This window comes from Cucurbita pepo, chromosome LG15, assembly GCF_002806865.2.
Source record: "Cucurbita pepo subsp. pepo cultivar mu-cu-16 chromosome LG15, ASM280686v2, whole genome shotgun sequence".
NCBI classification, from domain to species: Eukaryota; Viridiplantae; Streptophyta; class Magnoliopsida; order Cucurbitales; family Cucurbitaceae; genus Cucurbita; species Cucurbita pepo.
In genome coordinates, this window is record NC_036652.1 from 6,995,469 (window position 1) to 7,011,586 (window position 16,118).

A 16,118-nucleotide genomic window follows, 5' to 3' on the forward strand; every position below is an offset into this window, starting at 1 on the left:
GAGACTGCCACTCGGGTGGTATAGGGTCACCTTCATAAAAATCAACGCATTCACTTACATAGTTAGGAATATTGATTGTTGGCAAATTATACGCGTCTATCCCCGTTTGGGTAAGTAGTATATGCATTGTTTCTTGCAAATCACCATTTCCTCTTTCAAAATCTTCCAAACACCCATTATACATCACTTTTGTTTCACCATTTAACTTTCCCGACTTTATCTCTCTTTGAAGGAACGCAATGTTGTCGTTGAAATTACTGATGCTATGATTCACAAATATAATTAAAATACCTGTCAAATTTGACTTCAAATCTTCACGAAAATCTGAATCAATCTCAGGAATGCACAACTTATACAATTGCTCAATTTGAAATTTGTTGCAAGTATCATGTACAAAGGTGCTTCTAGTCTCTTCGACCTTGGCTGACATGGAAGGGTTGAAAATGGATAGTAAAAGAAGGGTAAAAGCACCCAGAAATGTGAGGGAAGAAGACGTGTTCTTCATCTTTGGCAATAATCCTATTTAGACATAGTAGAAATTTATAGTGCAAAACTAATGAATTTCCCAACTTGTTTTGGAAATTAGTTCATGTACATTTAATTAGGAAATTAGTTCATGTACATTTAATTAGGAAATTAATTCGGGCACATTTAATTAGGAATGGATGTATATAACAATTCATAAGGTCAAATAGGAATCTTAAGGTAAAAGGTAAGTCTTAAATATTTTTTTAATTAAATAATATTTTTTATTTAACCTTTTCATTAAACCTGAGATGTGCTCATTAAAAAAAATAAAGTTCTCTACAATAAAACTTTTACATGCATATGGATATTTATCAATGTTGATGAGGCAATTTCATTAAGAATAAAGTCCACTTGTATAGGGTACATTTGTTTCGGGCAACCAATAAGTCCCATTAATAAAGTTTTCTACCGTACAACTTTTAGCTAATTGTCTATCGATTACATGAAAACCTGGCCAATTAACTCGGTGTGTTGTGTTAGCACCAGGACCTCTATTGTTGTACTCGGCATAAAAGAGGTTGTTTACTGGTACCCCTGGCCACAACATCCATCCCTGTGGTTGCACGTTGTCATCCAAAAATGACTCCATGAACACAACTGTTGAATATGGTTTCCATGGCCGACCAAGATAGATTTTAACTAAGGCCTTACAGGAAGCTATCTCCGGAGAAACTGTGACTGTACAGTTCTGAAAGGAGAAGCCACTTTGGGTCCATTGTTTCTTGGACTGTGCAGTGACTGTAGAGTCATTGCTCGGTAACCGAGCATATACGTTACAGTCTTGGAACATAGCAAGTCCATTGCCAAAAATAAAATCCACCGTTCCATAGATGTCGCACCCCTTAAAGAATTGATATTCTCCCTTCGAATATAGGGTGTCTTGAAAACTCAGGAATCTGCATTTGTAATAAACCGTGTATTTGGCATCGTCAAGAACAGCAACTGCTTGGCCGTCTTGATGGTCTGCAGAATTCTCGAAACTCAAATGTTGGGCCATAAAGTTGTTACCTTTGACCACTGCATCAAATAAGAATAAAGAAATTAGTAAGGATTCAAACAATATTATTCTACATACGATTCTCCAAAAGAAAGCCTAATTCAAAAGGAGAAAATAATTGTCATATGGATTCAAGTTTTTTAGCTAAATATTAACACCTTACCCCATTTTATCAGAGGTAAGATTTATTTTGCTCAAACAAATTATTTCATAAAAATAAAGAATAAGAGTAATTACCCATGGTTGCGGATTCAGAGGTTCTGAATCCACCGGCATTACTTCTATTGTCGACGATAATGGTTGTAAACTCATTCTCGCCAATCAAAGCAATGAACTTCTTGGCTGATGCAATTTCAAGATGTTCGTGGTAAATGCCGGAAGATACACGAATGTAAAATCGTGTATTGGAGTTGTTTGGAGCGGCTGCAATTGCATCAGTAATGCTTTTGAAGTTTCCCGTTCCATCTAATGCTACTGTTGCATTAAAATGGGTGGAATCAACAACGGCCAGAAAGTTGAAAAAGCATAAAAAGAAACATGAAATCAGCTGGAAAAACGCCATCTTTAAAGTTAAGTTGAAGAAGAGAAAACAAGAGCAAGAACAAACAAGAACGGTGTAAAGTAAAAGAAGAAGCAAGAGGATGTGGTTATCAGAACAAGCAAGAGGATGTGATTTTCACAGCTTCATGGTGGTCATTTTATAGAGGGAATTAGCATGAGTTCAAAGGTTTTTTTAATTTAAAAATGGACTAAGTGTATTTGAATGAACAAGGATCATAATTAAAACAGAACATAATATTCCAAATACAGCATCATTAATGAAGAACTGCAGGGATGATTATGAAATAAATGGCAGAATATTCTAAATCCACATTATTCTCTCATACTCTAAATACCCAAAAGTTCATAAGGGGATTGTTCATTTATTCACTCTCATCTCCCTTTTTAGCCTCACATTCATATAATTCTGAAGGAGGTTTTATTTATTTCCCTTTTCGTACTTCACCGTTTTCTATCACTATCTAATGTCTTCATTAATGGGACTCTGATCACATTCATATAATTCTCACAGAGGTTTTAGTTATTTTCATTTTCTTTCTTCACCGTTTTCTATCACTATTAAAAGTTCATCTTCGTAGCTCTCCTAACTCTCAATGCCTTTTACTTAGTAACAAGATAGCCTTTCAATCCAAATTAACTAGAAATAGGTTTGTGGCCTTCGATTTTATCATAATCGTGACAGTCAAAATCCATGTGCTACTGTTTCATTAATTTTGAATGTTAATAAGAAACAATTACTATATTTTGAATCCATATCCAACATGCAGTCACATTGTGACAAACTCATTGAATTTTTTTATAACTTCGATTTCTAGTGTTTGAGAAATTAATCGTAGGAGAAAAAATTGGAGTTCATGCTCATAAGTCTTCTACTTACAATTAAAATAAATGAGAGAGTAAAGAAGAAGAGATAGAACGACACCGGACCTTAAGAAAACGACGGAAAACGAACGGTTTACCCCGTCGGACATAAACTCCGGTGAGACAAAAACCCCCTTCCTTCAATAGTGCAACGCCTCGATACACACGAGCGATTACCACCAAAACGGTGTCGTAGCTTTGCCGGCCAAGAGGATGAACATGCTAGAACAACTCTAATGTGCTCAGATTCGAACCTTAGTAGGTCCAGCGGGAGGTGGAATGGCATCGGAGAAAGAATGAACGGGGGAGATGACGGAAATATTTAGGGTTTCTCGGCGGCGGCGGGAGAGGGAACGATTGAAAAAACGTCGGGTAATGGATATATATACTATGGATCCGGTAAACCGACCCGAAGTCCGCGTATCCATGTTTTGCGCTTCCCGCAACGCGTCACCTCCCTAAGTCGACACGTGTCACGCATTATAATGGGAATTGAAAATTAGGTAAAGATTCAATATTACAAGGATTTTGACCATGAACTAACCTATGGATAAACATTCCATTGAATTGAAAAACAATGAGTAGCTTTGAAAGCCTATATAAGCATATTATCCTTGTTGCTTGCTTTCTCACTTCTCACCGCTCTCATCGAAAAACAATGGCTTTTTATGTCGGTCTTCTCTTCTTTCTCGTCTCTTCCGCCGCTGCTGCTTGTGATCGTTGTGTTCATCAATCCAAATCTGCTTATTATTACGATGATACACCTATTCAACGTAAAGATTCGTCTTTTATTGTGTTTTTCCATTGTTTCATCCCTTGTTAACTTAGAACATTTGATTTTAACGCGCAGATGGGGCGTGTGGATATGGCCCTTTGGCATTTGAATTGTCCAATGGGTATGTCGCTGGCGTTGTGCCTTCCCTTTATAGACAAGGAGCTGGATGTGGCGCCTGTTTCCAGGTACATGTTAGAAATCACGACTCTCTACAATGGTATGATATTGTCCACTTTGAGCTTAAGCTCTTGTGGCTTTGCTTTGGGCTTCCACAAAGGGTCTCGTACCAATGGAGATGTATTCTTTTACTTATAAACATATTATCATTCTCTATATTAGCCAACGTTAGACTTCTTTGCTAACCGGGTGTGTTGATTTTAAAGGTAAGGTGCAAGAACAAGAGATTTTGCAGCACTGCTGGAACTAAAGTGGTTGCTACCGATCAAAACTACGATAACAGATATGATTTTGTTCTTAGTAAGAAAGCGTACTCCGCAATGGCTTTAAAGAATAAGACGAAAGAACTTTTGAATCTTGGAACAATCGACGTGGAATATAAAAGGTGATCATTTATCCTAAATCCTCATCTTAAGAATAAGAAGCTCTGATACCATGTTAAGAATGAGAAAAATGCTCTGATACCATGTTAAGAATGAGAAAAATGCTCTGATATCATGTTAAGAATAAAAAAAACATGCTCTAATATCATGTTAAGAATAAGAAACATGTTCTGATACGATGTTAAGAATGAGAAACATAAGTGGGACTTTCAATCCCACAGTGGACTTTCAGTTCCACTTATGTTTCTCATTCTTAACATCGTATCAGTCATTCTTAACATGGTGTCAGAGCATGTTTCTTATTCTCAACACCTTAGTGGATGTTTTCTGATTTGGGTGAGTTTGATGTTGCAAACAGGATACCTTGCACGTACAAAAACAAGAATTTGATGGTACGAGTAGAGGAATGGAGCCAAAAGCCATACTACTTGGCACTTAAGTTGGTATACCAAGGTGGGCAGACAGAAATAAAGGGCATAGAAATAGCTGAGGTTGGCTCTGATAATTGGGAATCCATGAAGAGAAACTATGGTGCCATTTGGGATACCAACAAGGTTCTTGAGGGAGCATTGCAGTTGAAAATAGTTGTAGCTTCAAGGTACAACAATGAGAACATATATTGGGCAACCTACGACCTTCCCGATGATTGGAAGAATGGAGAGATGTACGATACTGGAGTTCAAATCGATGATATTGTCAACCAAAAATGTCCACCAAAGCAATGTGGTGATTTGCCATGGAAGTAATGCCCAAACGCTATTGGTTCCATATAGTACTCGTGATTTAGTTCCTCCTTACAATGTATCCAATAACTTTATGAACTCATTAGAGTTCCATTATCCAATAAAATGATACAATACTTAAAATTATTATTATAATATAATGTTTATAGACGTATGATCTGATATTTCTGAATCTTTCCACGCATGTTTAAGTAAGGATATTCTGGATACAAAATTAGCGTTTCTTTCCTGGAGTCACTATTGATAATGGTAGTTCAGCTATCAAATTGGCTATTTAAAAGTCAATTAAGTGTCATCAAATTGCTTCGAGTGTTAAACCTTGAGCAGGAAACTAGTTCTTCTTACCTCTCTTGATCATAAATTGAAAACCGAATAGATTAAAGAGTTTTAGTATTTGTGTATTAGAAATTCACACCAAAAGGTTCCTAATTTCAACTCATTACAATTTTCATATCAAATTCATTTTTATCGTATATTATACTCTGATGGGTAAACATGTAATTGTTCAAGTTCACCGCTAGCTGTTATACATCGTCGTTGACCTCATGATAGATCTCACAATCCGCCTTGGTGTTTTGATATCATTTGTAACAGCTCAACCCTACTGCTAGCAAATATTGTCTGCTTTGACCCGTTACATATCGTTGCTAGTCTCACGAATTTAAAATATATCTTGCAAGGAGAGGATTCCGCGCCCTTGCAAGAGTGAGGTAACATTGGAGATATTGAATGTATATGATCAAGTGAAGAGTTGGTCTTATCATGAAAAAACGTCATCAAAAGAGATAGAGTCAACGAAGCAAATGAACCAATGCTTTGTGAGCTGTAGGATTTCATGGCCACTAAGTTTGACCACCGACGATTGCCCCTTGATTTTCTTCAAAACAATTCATTATAAAAGTATTTTGATTATTGTCAAAAACAGATGGCAAACGCAAATAAAATAAAGCAAGCAATCAATATATCAAGTTTTTTCTAGGACTATGCTCGATAATTACACGACAACGGTTTAAACTCGACAAAAGTTGCAACGATACACAGCTAATAGATATTGTTCTTTTTGAACGTTTTCTTTCGGGCTTCCTCTCAAAGTTATTTTAAACGCGTCTGTTGAAGAGATATTTCCACACTCTTATAAATAATGTTTGGTTCTCGGATCTCACATTTCATCCCCTCTTCGGGGCAGCGTTCTCGCTGACACTCGTTTCTTACTCCAATCGACGTGGGATCCCCCAATCCATTCCCTTCAGGACCCAATGTTCTTGTTGGCAAATCACTCGGTTTCTGGCTCTAATACCATTTGTAACGGTCCAAGTGCACCACTAACAGATATTGTCCTCTTTGAACTTTCTCTTTTGTACTTTCACTCGAGGTTTTTAAAACGGGAAAGATTTCTACTCTCTTATAAAAAAATGTTCCGTTCTCCTCTCCAATTGACGTGAAATCTCACAAAAGTGATTTTAATTATTTCAAAATCACTCTCGAACGTAATCTTAAATATAATACTAACGAATGAGCCACGGTTTTCATGATTATCCAAATTAACCATTCAAATCGAAGAATTCAAGAATGTTTCCAAAAGTCCAAGTGAAACCCACCATTTTTCTAAAACTAATGTTATAACTTAAAAGGTCCTATAAAAGCATCATCCTGATCCATCATACTTCATAACCCACGACAAAAAACACATACCCAAAACAAAATGGTTTGGCTTCTTGGCTTACTCTTTCTACTTCTTGCTTCTTATGCTAATGCTTGTGATCGCTGCATCCATCAGTCCACAGCGGCCTACTACTCAGCCAATTCACCTACTTCAAGTAAATCATTAACTTCTTTTTCCAATGGCTTCTTCTTCTTATTTCATTGAGCGTCTTTGATTTGGTGTGTGCAGATGGATGGGGAGCATGTAGGTATGGCTTTTGGGCTATGGAAATCTCCCAAGACTTCTACGCCGCCGCTATGCCATCCATTTATCGACAAGGAGCTACATGTGGTGCCTGTTATAAAGTACGTATGGTTAAAATATCATCACTAGCTCAACAGGGTCAAGCTCAATAATTATACGAGCCCCTTATATATTTATTTTAGAAAAATGAAAAAAGATCGAGAAATTTTAGGAATAAATTGTCTAGCATAGTAGTACTCTACAATGTGTGCGAGTGTTTTCCATATAGAGTTGTGTTGGGTGTGCTTAGTAAATATGAACGATGTTTATAGGTGAGATGCAAGGATAGAAGATTGTGCACAACAAAAGGAACCAAAGTGGTTTTGACAGATCAAAATCAAGACAACAGGACAGGTTTTGTTCTTAGTAAGAAAGGCTTCTCAGCCATGGCTCGAAAGGGTAACATCCAAAAGCTTTTAAACCTCACGAGCATCGATGTAGAATACAAGAGGTCTGTCTTCCTTTTTTTTTTTTTTTTTTTTTTTTGTTCTCTCTACTTTTTAGCATTATAAATCCATTTTTGTTGGGTTCAATCTTAACTTGCAGGATACCATGTGACTACAAAAATAAAAATTTGACCATTTTTATTCAAGATTGGAGCAAAGTACCATACTACTTTTCCATTAAGTTCTTGTATCAAGGTGGTCAGACACAAATTCTCGCTGTTAAGATCGCTCAGGTAACCTAAAAAATTGATAAAATCTAACGGCCTACGCCCATTGCTAGCGGATATTGTCGTGTTTGAGCTTTCCCTCAACGTTTTTAGGTTTTTAAAACATGTTTGTTGTGCTTCGTTCTCCTCCCTAACCGATGTGGAATCTCACAATCCACCACCCTTCGGGGCGAGTGTCCTTACTAGCACTTGTTCCTTTCTCCAATCGATGTGGGACCCCACCAAATTCACCCCCCTTCGAGACCCATTATACTTACTGGCACACCGCCTCGTGTCTACCCCCTTCGGAGCTCAGCCTCCTCGCTGGCAACGATGTGGGACCCCATTAAATCCATCCCTTCAGGGTCCAGTGTACTTACTAGCACACTGCCTTGTGTTTATCCCTTCGGAGCTCAGCCTCCTTGCTGGCACATCATGCGGTGTTTGGCTCTGATACAATTTGTAACAGTCTATGTCCATCGCTAGTAGATATTGTCCTATTTGGACTTTCCCTCAAGGTTTTTAAAAAGCGTCCGCCAAGGAGAGGTTTCCACATCCTTATAAAGGGTGTTTCGTTCTCCTCCCCAACCGATGTGGGGTCTCACGTAAAATAATTAAAACATGCCTAAGCTACCAGTTTTCCGTGATTGGATAGAGTGAGATCTCACATCGATCGAAGATGAGAACAAAACATTCTTCATAAATGTGTGAAAACCTCTTGCTACCAGCCTTTTAAAAGTTTTAAGGAAAAATCCACAAAAGACAATATCTGCTAACAGTGAGCTTGAGCTTTTGAAAATGATAGAACCCTAAAAAAACGCCATGTTTGTAGGTTGGTTCATCAAAGTGGGGGTATCTAAATAGGAAATATGGAGCTATTTGGGAGACAAACAAAGTGCCTGAAGGAGCGTTGCAGCTATGGATGAAGATCGTAACTTCAGGGTTCAAAGAGAAGTGGATAATGGCCAACAACATCATTCCTGCTGATTGGAAAAGTGGACTCACTTATGATATGGGAACTCAATTCAAGGATATTGCTCAAGAATCTTGCCCTCCATGGGAATGTGGTGATCAACCATGGATTTAAAATAAAACATGTGTTTCTTTTACTCAATAAATATTAATAAAACTTTTAAATTTTATGAACGTTATTATTCGAACGTTTAATCTTTTGGTCGAAAACTTATACTTTATTTATTATACTATTACTTTCTCACATCAAACCCTAAAAATCGTTTCTATATTTAAGGCTATAGTTGGCATATGGAAAATTTGCCATTATGAACAGATATATACACGAGATTGATTCCGATTCTCGTGAAGATTTGAAGTCAAATTTAACAGGTATTCTAATTATATTCGTTAATCATAGTATCAGCAATTTCAACGATTATATTATGTTTCTTCAAAGAGAGATAAAGTCAGAAAAGTTAAATGGTGAAACAAAAGAGATGTTCGTTACTTGTTTGGAAAATTTTGAAAGAGGAACTATTGATTTGCAATAATCAATGCACGAATTACTAACCGAAACGAGGAAAGACATTTATGGCTTGCCAGCTCTCAGTGTTGCTAGCTATGTAACTGAATGCGTGGACGACTTTGAAGGTGTCCCTAAACCACCAAAATGGCAGTCTCGTTACAACACTTCAAATAATTTATTAGAACTCATTTTAGGAACGTGTAATCTAATGAAATGTAATCGTGAGTTGGCATGTATTTCTTGATTATTATTCATGTTCTTGTTCACAATCAATTTGTCCACCTAAATACAATTAACATTTTCTATTAACACAAATTCAACCAGTTTCATTAAAAATATGAACGGTAAGAATCTAATCTCATAGACCAACATGAGTTACTACAATTAAGCCACCGAGAAGGAAGGTACACTTCGTTGGTATAGATAGTAACTTTTATTTCCTTTAAGTCTTTGTTCATCGTTTATCTTTAGGATCTCTCTCATTTAAATACAGTCTCGGTTCATTCATATACCTCTTTTTTACTCGAGTATCACAAAAATATTTCCAGACACAAGTTGAAGAATTTATATATCAATGATATACTTCATGACCACAAAGTCATTTCATATCATTGACCTAATTAAAATTACAATATTCTTAAATTTTTATATTTAAGAAAATAATTATAATAAAGTCTCCTATGGTATAAGATAAAGTTGAAGAAGTACAAACCATCTTATGAATCAACGGCTGACATTTGTTTTTCCTAATAATCTATGGTCAACAATGACACACGAATTTTACCATTTCAACTCAACAAATAAAATTTTAAATATTTTTGGTGTTCTTACCAATTCCTTCATGGTAATTCAATTTTATAACAAAATCAAATACATTGGGCACATTTATTAATAGATACCTAAGTTTTGACTATTTCTTCGTCCATATATAATTTAAAAAAAAAAAAATTAAATATTTGAGTTCAGCTGATTAAAATATAAATTGTAATTAGGTATCACCTTAAAATTTACAAGTACAGTCCAACCATACGAAAGGATCGTGCTTCCCCTCAATGTTTTAAAACGTGTCTGCTAGGGAAAGGTTTCTACTTCTTATAAAGAATGTTTCGTTACTCTCTCCAACCGATGTGGGATTTCACAGTATTTTCGATGTTTCGAGAAATTGGGTCTTCAACCGATGTGGGATCTCACAGTATTTTCGAGGTTTCGAGAAATTGGGTCGTGATAAAGCATCCCATGTTTTTGATTTTTCATCAAGGTTTGGTTATTCAAATCCAAAGAGCATTAAAATTATAAAAGTCAATTATGGAACACTCATGGGATTTGCCTTATCTTTTTAACCTATAAATATCCATCCTCCTCCTTCTCTATCATATCATAGCTACCAATTTCTTCCAAAAATGGCTTGGTTCCTTAGCATCTTCTTCTTCCTCCTCGTCTCGTCTGCTACTGCTTGTGATCGTTGTATTCATCGATCCAAGGCTACTCATTACTATGGAGATTCACCAACTTCATGTAAAAACATTTCATTTTTATTCCGAGTTCCATTTTATAGATTAAGATGCTCAAAACTTGAATGTTTTTCTCTTGATTTTGTTATGATAATTTGATATAGATGGAGGAGCCTGTGGTTATGGAGATTTGGCATTGGAATTTACCAATGGCTACTTCTCAGCTGCTATCCCTTCTCTTTACAAACAAGGAGCTGGGTGTGGTGCATGTTTTCAGGTACAAATATACGTTTATTCACGGTAGTGTTTATAAACTTAAACGAAATGATTATCAAATGGGATCGTTGAAAATTTGTGTTTTTAATAGGTGAGATGTAAAGACAAAAGATTATGCAATGGAGCAGGGACGAAAGTGGTATTGACTGATCAAAATTATGATACGAGAGCCGATTTTGTTCTTAGTAGAAAAGCTTTTTCGACCATGGCTTTGAAAGGAAAAGGTCAAGAACTTTTGAACACTGGAATTGTGGACGTAGAATATAAGAGGTGAAGTATATTTTTATAGATAAAATACAAAGTTTATGGATATTTTTATTAACTTAATTAACGAAAACGAGCTCATTCTTTTTCGGGGTTTTTATGATGCAGGATACCTTGTGGATACAAAAACAAAAACTTGGCCGTTCGAGTTGAAGAATCGAGTTATAACCCGAACTATTTAGCCATTAAATTGTTGTACCAAGGTGGCCAAACTGAGATAGTGGCGGTTGACATAGCTAAGGTAAGCTAAAAATCACTTCAAAACATGTATTTAAACACCGTTTCGAATATAACCTATTAAAAATCACTCTCAAATATGCTCGAAAACTCAAAGATTTGGTTGCTACTGACAGGTTGGTTCATACGATTGGGTGAGCTTGAGCAGGAGCTACGGAGCTGTGTGGGATACCAATAAAGTACCGAGAGGAGCACTTCAAATGAGGATGGTAGTGACTTCAGGTTACGATGGAAAACGGTTATGGGCAAAATATGTGCTTCCTGTCGATTGGAAAACTGGAGTCATTTACGATACTGGAGTTCAAATCGACGATATTGCCAAAGAGGGTTGCCCTGCATCGGAGTGTGGTGATCGTCCATGGAAATGAATGTACCAAATTGAATGAGTTTAATACCCATTTAAGCATAGCTTCTATACATATGGGTTGTCTTTAAATTTCTTGATATCATTATTCAATAAGTTTCCTCTAGACACTAGTGAGGAAAATGTGTGCACTATTACTCCTTTGTGTTCCATTGTACAACAAAGAATTCAATAGAATTCTATTACTAAATAAATGAAATGTCTACACTCATTACTAAATAAATAGAATTCAATTAATTCACCATTAAATCGGGCTCAATAACCCTAGCTCACCGCTAGTTCGGATACCATTTGTAACAGTCCAAGCCCACCGTTAACAAATATTGTCCATTTTAGTCCACTACGTATCTTCGTTAGCCTTACGATTTTAGAAACAATTTGTTCCACTCTCCTTGGGGGCCCAACGTCATTACTGGCACACCTCCCAGTGTCTGCTTTTGATATCATTTATAACATCTCAAGCTCAAGCCCACTACTAGCTAATATTGTCCGCTTTGACCTGTTACGTAACGCCGTCAGCCTCACGATTTTATAACACGTCTACTAGGAAGAGGTTTCCACACCCTTATAAGAAATGTTTCGTTCCCCTCTCGAACCGATACTATTTGCAACAGCTCAAATCTATCGCTAGTAGATATTATTCGCTTTAGCCCGTTACGTATCGCCGTCAGCCTCACAGTTTTAAAACGCGTTTACTAGGGAAAAGTTTCTACACTCTTATAAATAATATTTTCTTCCCCTCTCCAACCGATATAGCATGTCACAAATAGTTTACTATTGGACGGGAGAAAGGATAAAAGAGAATCAAACACGTACCATATTAAAATTATTTCATTATTTATTTAATAATCATAGAATTCTACTGAATCCCTTATGATTGGATAGATGAGATATTTTTCTCATGGTTTATATTACATGTATTCATGAGGTTTTGCTTATTTCCATTGGCCATCACCACATTGCCATGGAGGGCAACTCTCTTTGGCAATGTCGTTGATTTGAACACCAGTGTTGAAGATGGCTCCAACTCCCCAATTAGCAGGAAGCACAGACTTCGCCCAAACCCATTTCCCATCATATCCTGAAGTGACCACCATTCTCAACTGCAGTGCGCCCTCGGGAACGTTGTCTGTCTCCCAAACAGCGCCATAGCTTCTCTTCATATGGCTCCAATCAGAGGTTCCAACTTGAGCTACGTCCACAGCAATCATGTCTGTTTGGCCACCTTGGTAGAAGAACTTAATAGCCAGCTTGAATGGATTGTAGCTTGATTCTTCCACTCGCACCAACAAATTTCTACCTGCATATTCACATGGAACCCTGCCAAAATATATAACAACAATGTTTACATTTCATAATATATTGTGGGATGAAAATGAAATACCCTTTACAGGGGTGTGGACACGTTTTAAAATTCTTGAGGGGAAGTTCAAAGAGGACAATATCTGCTAGGGTGGGTTTGGGCTGTTAGAATGGTATTAGAGCCAGACAACGGGCGATGTGTCAGCGAGGAGGCTGAGCTCTCAAGGAGGGTGGACATGAAGTAATATTGCCAACAAGGACGCTGGGTCTCGAAGTGAGGTGGATTTGGTGGTTTGTAACAGCCTAGGCCCACCACCAGCAGATAGTCCTCTTTGGATTTTCCCTCAAGGTTTTTAAAACGGGTCTGCTAGGGAAAAGTTTTCACACCCTTATAAAGGGTGTTTCGTTTTCCCCAACTGATGTGGGATCTCACAGAGTCCCACATTGATTGGAGAAAGGAACGAGTGCCAACGAGAACGGTGGGCCCTGAAGGGGGTGGATTATGAGAATCCATATCGGTTGGGAGGAGAACAAAACACCATTTATAAGTGTGTTGGAGTGTGGGAGGAGAATGAAACACACTTTATAAGGGTGTGGAAAACTCTCCCTAGCCGTTTTAAAACTTTGAGGGAAATCCCGAGAGAGAAAGTCCAAAAAGGACAATATCTGGTAGCGGTGGGCTTCGGCCGTTACACACATACATATCTCGGTCCCATTCTAAATGACTCTAAATGACGAGATGTTTTAAAAGAAAGAGAAAAGTGGAGGAGTATTTTTTTTTTTGTGTGATTTAGCCTAAAAGCTCACCTCTTATATTCAACATCAATCACTCCAAGATTCAAAAGATCTGCGCCTTTACCATTGAGAGCCATGGTAAAGAATGCTCTTTGACTAAGAACAAGGTCTGTTGCATTGTCATTATTTTGATCCGTGAGTACCACCTTGGTTCCTACCGTGTTGCAAAGCCTTCTATTTTTGCACCTTACCTACAAATATATATATAGTGAAAACACAAGACTATTATTACCATGTTTTCAATATGAAAATATGTTTACAAAGGGAAGAACAATGGATGCATACTTGATAGCAAGCACCACAACCAGCTCCTTGTTTATAGAGAGAAGGCACAGCAGCTGCAAAGAAGCCATTAGAGAATTGCAACGCCAAGTTGCCATAACCACATGCTCCCCCATCTGTGTCAATCCAATAGTACAAAAGTTATATTTTGACCGTGTTAATCGCAAGCTACGACGTATGTGCATCGTTTGCTGCACCCATCTTTTTCTAACAATGAAGAAAAAAGAGTATAACGGCCTAAGTCCACCGGTAGCAGATATTGTTCTTTTTGGGTTTTCCCTTTTGGGCCTGCCCTCAAAGGGATCCACCCCCTTCAGGGTCCAGCGTCCTCGCTGGCATTTGTTCGTTTCTCCAATCGATGTGTGACCCCCACTAAATCCACCCCCTTCGGGGCCTAGCGTCCTAGTCACACCACCTCGTGTTACCCTCCCTCAGGGAACAACCTCAACCTCCTCACTAGCACATCGTCCGGTGTCTGGCTCTGATACCATTTATAACAGCCGAAGTCCACCACTAGCCGATATTGTCCTCTTTAGGCTTTCTCTCTCGGGCTTCCTCTCAAGGCTTTAAAACACATATGTAAGGAAAAGTTTCCACACCCTTATAAAGGGTGCTTCGTTCTCCTCCCTAACAAATGTGGGATTCTCACCGTTTTCCCTTCCAAGCTTCCCTTCAAGGTTTTTAAAACACGTCTACTAGAGAGAGGTTACCACACTCTTATAAAGAATGTTTCGTTCCCCTCTCCAACCGATGTGAGATTTCACAAAGAGTATAAACTGTGGTCGGACAACTAAGTAGACTGCAAAAAATGCTAAACCGAAGGATTTTAATATATCAAAGAGAAAAGGTAAAATAAAAACGAGAAATCCCTTACATGTAGTAGGTGATTCATAAAGGTGACTAGCTTTAGATTGAAAAACACAACGATCACAAGCGGTAGCAGAAGATATGAAAACGAGAAAGAGAGAGCCAAGAAACCAAGCCATTTTGCAAAGGAAATTGTGTAATGGTTGTTTGATGATGATGATGGAGGAGGATGAGTGTTATATAGGAAGCTCAAGGAGTGGACAAGTATAGTGGGGAATTGCCTAATTAAACACAAATAAGGCTTGCTTTTTGCGTAGATGGGTTTTGAAAAGTGATGATTTTGAAGATTGGATTAGAGTGTGTGAGAATCATTGATCATAAAGCAATCCAAATATGGAACTATGTTTGGTGTTTGATGTTTGAAGTAACAATCCGTCTTCTAGAGTCAATGGATTAACTAAAAGTTCTAGGGCGAGTTGATTTGATTTGAACACCACGTCAAACAAAACAACAACCTTTCTACTTTACCACTTGCTTAAAAGCATCCATATTCAAAACGGACTGAACATAAACAAATAAAGAGACACAAAGATTTACGTAGTTCGAAAAGAATAAATTCTCCTACTTCCACGGGTGGTAACCAATTACTATAATCAAAGTGTTTACGAATGTATCTCTCACACTCTCACGTTATAAAGTCTCATTTATAAAATTTCTCTCAATTGCCTCCTGACAAATACAAAACTATGCTCAAACTAAACAAACATTTATTTAAGCATAACGTTCATATATGAATTACGGAGAGATCAAAATGGATTCAATAGGTTTTGATCCAAATTGGACCCTAAGTTACTAAATTAAAAGAACAAAGAAGATTAGATCATGTTTTAGGCTAATATAATAACAATACTAAATTACCTATGGGAGCCGTGGTTTGACCTAAGTCAATACTATGGTCTCTTATTTTATTCTTTTGCTTCTTTTTTTTTTTTTTTTTTTTTTTTTTTTTTTTTTTTTTTTTTTTTTTTTNCTTCTTATTTAATTTATTCTTTAACATTGAAATATGTTTTTTAAAATTTAAGTGTTTTTTGAAGTTTTTTAAAAAAAATTCAAAATATTTTTGAAACATTTTCAAAATTAAAAAAAAAATGGTATTTTTGAAACAGTTTTGAAAGTTTAAACGATATTTTTGAAACAAGCTGTTAACGGTTTTGATCCAAAACTAAGAACATTTTCAT

At 37.0% G+C, this 16,118-nt stretch overlaps 5 protein-coding genes across 6 annotated transcripts; 3 read left to right on the forward strand and 2 right to left on the reverse strand.

The window, feature by feature from the left end:
• Positions 1-835: 835 nt before the first annotated feature.
• Positions 836-3,302, reverse strand: LOC111811749 (probable pectinesterase/pectinesterase inhibitor 41). 2 transcript variants are annotated; one of them, XM_023698774.1, is made up of 3 exons: positions 3,014-3,302; positions 1,763-1,999; positions 836-1,545 (listed from the first exon to the last, which is right to left on the reverse strand). In XM_023698774.1, the coding sequence occupies exons 2-3, from the start codon at positions 1,764-1,766 to the stop codon at positions 863-865; spliced, it is 687 nt and encodes a 228-aa protein (XP_023554542.1). In that variant the 5' UTR covers positions 1,767-1,999; positions 3,014-3,302; the 3' UTR covers positions 836-862. The 2 variants fall into 2 exon arrangements, with proteins under 2 accessions (XP_023554542.1, XP_023554541.1); XM_023698773.1 differs by lacking the exon at positions 3,014-3,302 and having other exon boundaries at positions 1,763-2,337.
• Positions 3,303-3,592: 290 nt separating this feature from the next.
• LOC111811781 (expansin-like A3) lies at positions 3,593-5,063 on the forward strand. The gene is made up of 4 exons (XM_023698808.1): positions 3,593-3,720; positions 3,798-3,907; positions 4,106-4,284; positions 4,641-5,063. Exons 1-4 carry the CDS (start codon positions 3,606-3,608, stop codon positions 5,026-5,028), a joined length of 792 nt encoding a protein of 263 aa, XP_023554576.1. The 5' UTR covers positions 3,593-3,605; the 3' UTR covers positions 5,029-5,063.
• Positions 5,064-6,727: 1,664 nt separating this feature from the next.
• Positions 6,728-8,709, forward strand: LOC111776424 (expansin-like A2). Its single transcript, XM_023655859.1, has 5 exons — positions 6,728-6,842; positions 6,917-7,032; positions 7,243-7,421; positions 7,517-7,649; positions 8,455-8,709. Exons 1-5 carry the CDS (start codon positions 6,728-6,730, stop codon positions 8,707-8,709), a joined length of 798 nt encoding a protein of 265 aa, XP_023511627.1.
• Positions 8,710-10,502: 1,793 nt separating this feature from the next.
• Positions 10,503-11,775, forward strand: LOC111811785 (expansin-like A3). The gene is made up of 5 exons (XM_023698813.1): positions 10,503-10,617; positions 10,718-10,830; positions 10,921-11,099; positions 11,202-11,334; positions 11,447-11,775. Exons 1-5 carry the CDS (start codon positions 10,503-10,505, stop codon positions 11,696-11,698), a joined length of 792 nt encoding a protein of 263 aa, XP_023554581.1. The 3' UTR covers positions 11,699-11,775.
• An 854-nt stretch (positions 11,776-12,629) lies between these two features.
• Positions 12,630-15,059, reverse strand: LOC111811796 (expansin-like A2). Its single transcript, XM_023698830.1, has 4 exons — positions 14,948-15,059; positions 14,077-14,189; positions 13,804-13,982; positions 12,630-13,014 (listed from the first exon to the last, which is right to left on the reverse strand). The coding sequence occupies exons 1-4, from the start codon at positions 15,057-15,059 to the stop codon at positions 12,630-12,632; spliced, it is 789 nt and encodes a 262-aa protein (XP_023554598.1).
• Positions 15,060-16,118: the final 1,059 nt, after the last annotated feature.

Coding starts and splice junctions, on each gene's coding strand:
- LOC111811749 (XM_023698773.1), bottom strand. CDS start 2,087: ATGGCGTTTTTCCAGCTGATTTCATGTTTCTTTTTATGCTTTTTCAAC. Junction 1,546..1,762: donor CTCTGAATCCGCAACCATGG/GTAATTACTCTT, acceptor TATTTGATGCAG/TGGTCAAAGGTAACAACTTT.
- LOC111811781 (XM_023698808.1), top strand. CDS start 3,606: ATGGCTTTTTATGTCGGTCTTCTCTTCTTTCTCGTCTCTTCCGCCGCT. Junction 3,908..4,105: donor GATGTGGCGCCTGTTTCCAG/GTACATGTTAGA, acceptor TTGATTTTAAAG/GTAAGGTGCAAGAACAAGAG. Junction 4,285..4,640: donor ATCGACGTGGAATATAAAAG/GTGATCATTTAT, acceptor TGTTGCAAACAG/GATACCTTGCACGTACAAAA.
- LOC111776424 (XM_023655859.1), top strand. CDS start 6,728: ATGGTTTGGCTTCTTGGCTTACTCTTTCTACTTCTTGCTTCTTATGCT. Junction 6,843..6,916: donor AGCCAATTCACCTACTTCAA/GTAAATCATTAA, acceptor TGGTGTGTGCAG/ATGGATGGGGAGCATGTAGG. Junction 7,422..7,516: donor ATCGATGTAGAATACAAGAG/GTCTGTCTTCCT, acceptor CTTAACTTGCAG/GATACCATGTGACTACAAAA.
- LOC111811785 (XM_023698813.1), top strand. CDS start 10,503: ATGGCTTGGTTCCTTAGCATCTTCTTCTTCCTCCTCGTCTCGTCTGCT. Junction 10,618..10,717: donor TGGAGATTCACCAACTTCAT/GTAAAAACATTT, acceptor AATTTGATATAG/ATGGAGGAGCCTGTGGTTAT. Junction 11,100..11,201: donor GTGGACGTAGAATATAAGAG/GTGAAGTATATT, acceptor TTTATGATGCAG/GATACCTTGTGGATACAAAA.
- LOC111811796 (XM_023698830.1), bottom strand. CDS start 15,059: ATGGCTTGGTTTCTTGGCTCTCTCTTTCTCGTTTTCATATCTTCTGCT. Junction 14,190..14,947: donor TTATGAATCACCTACTACAT/GTAAGGGATTTC, acceptor GGATTGACACAG/ATGGGGGAGCATGTGGTTAT. Junction 13,983..14,076: donor GTTGTGGTGCTTGCTATCAA/GTATGCATCCAT, acceptor ATATATTTGTAG/GTAAGGTGCAAAAATAGAAG.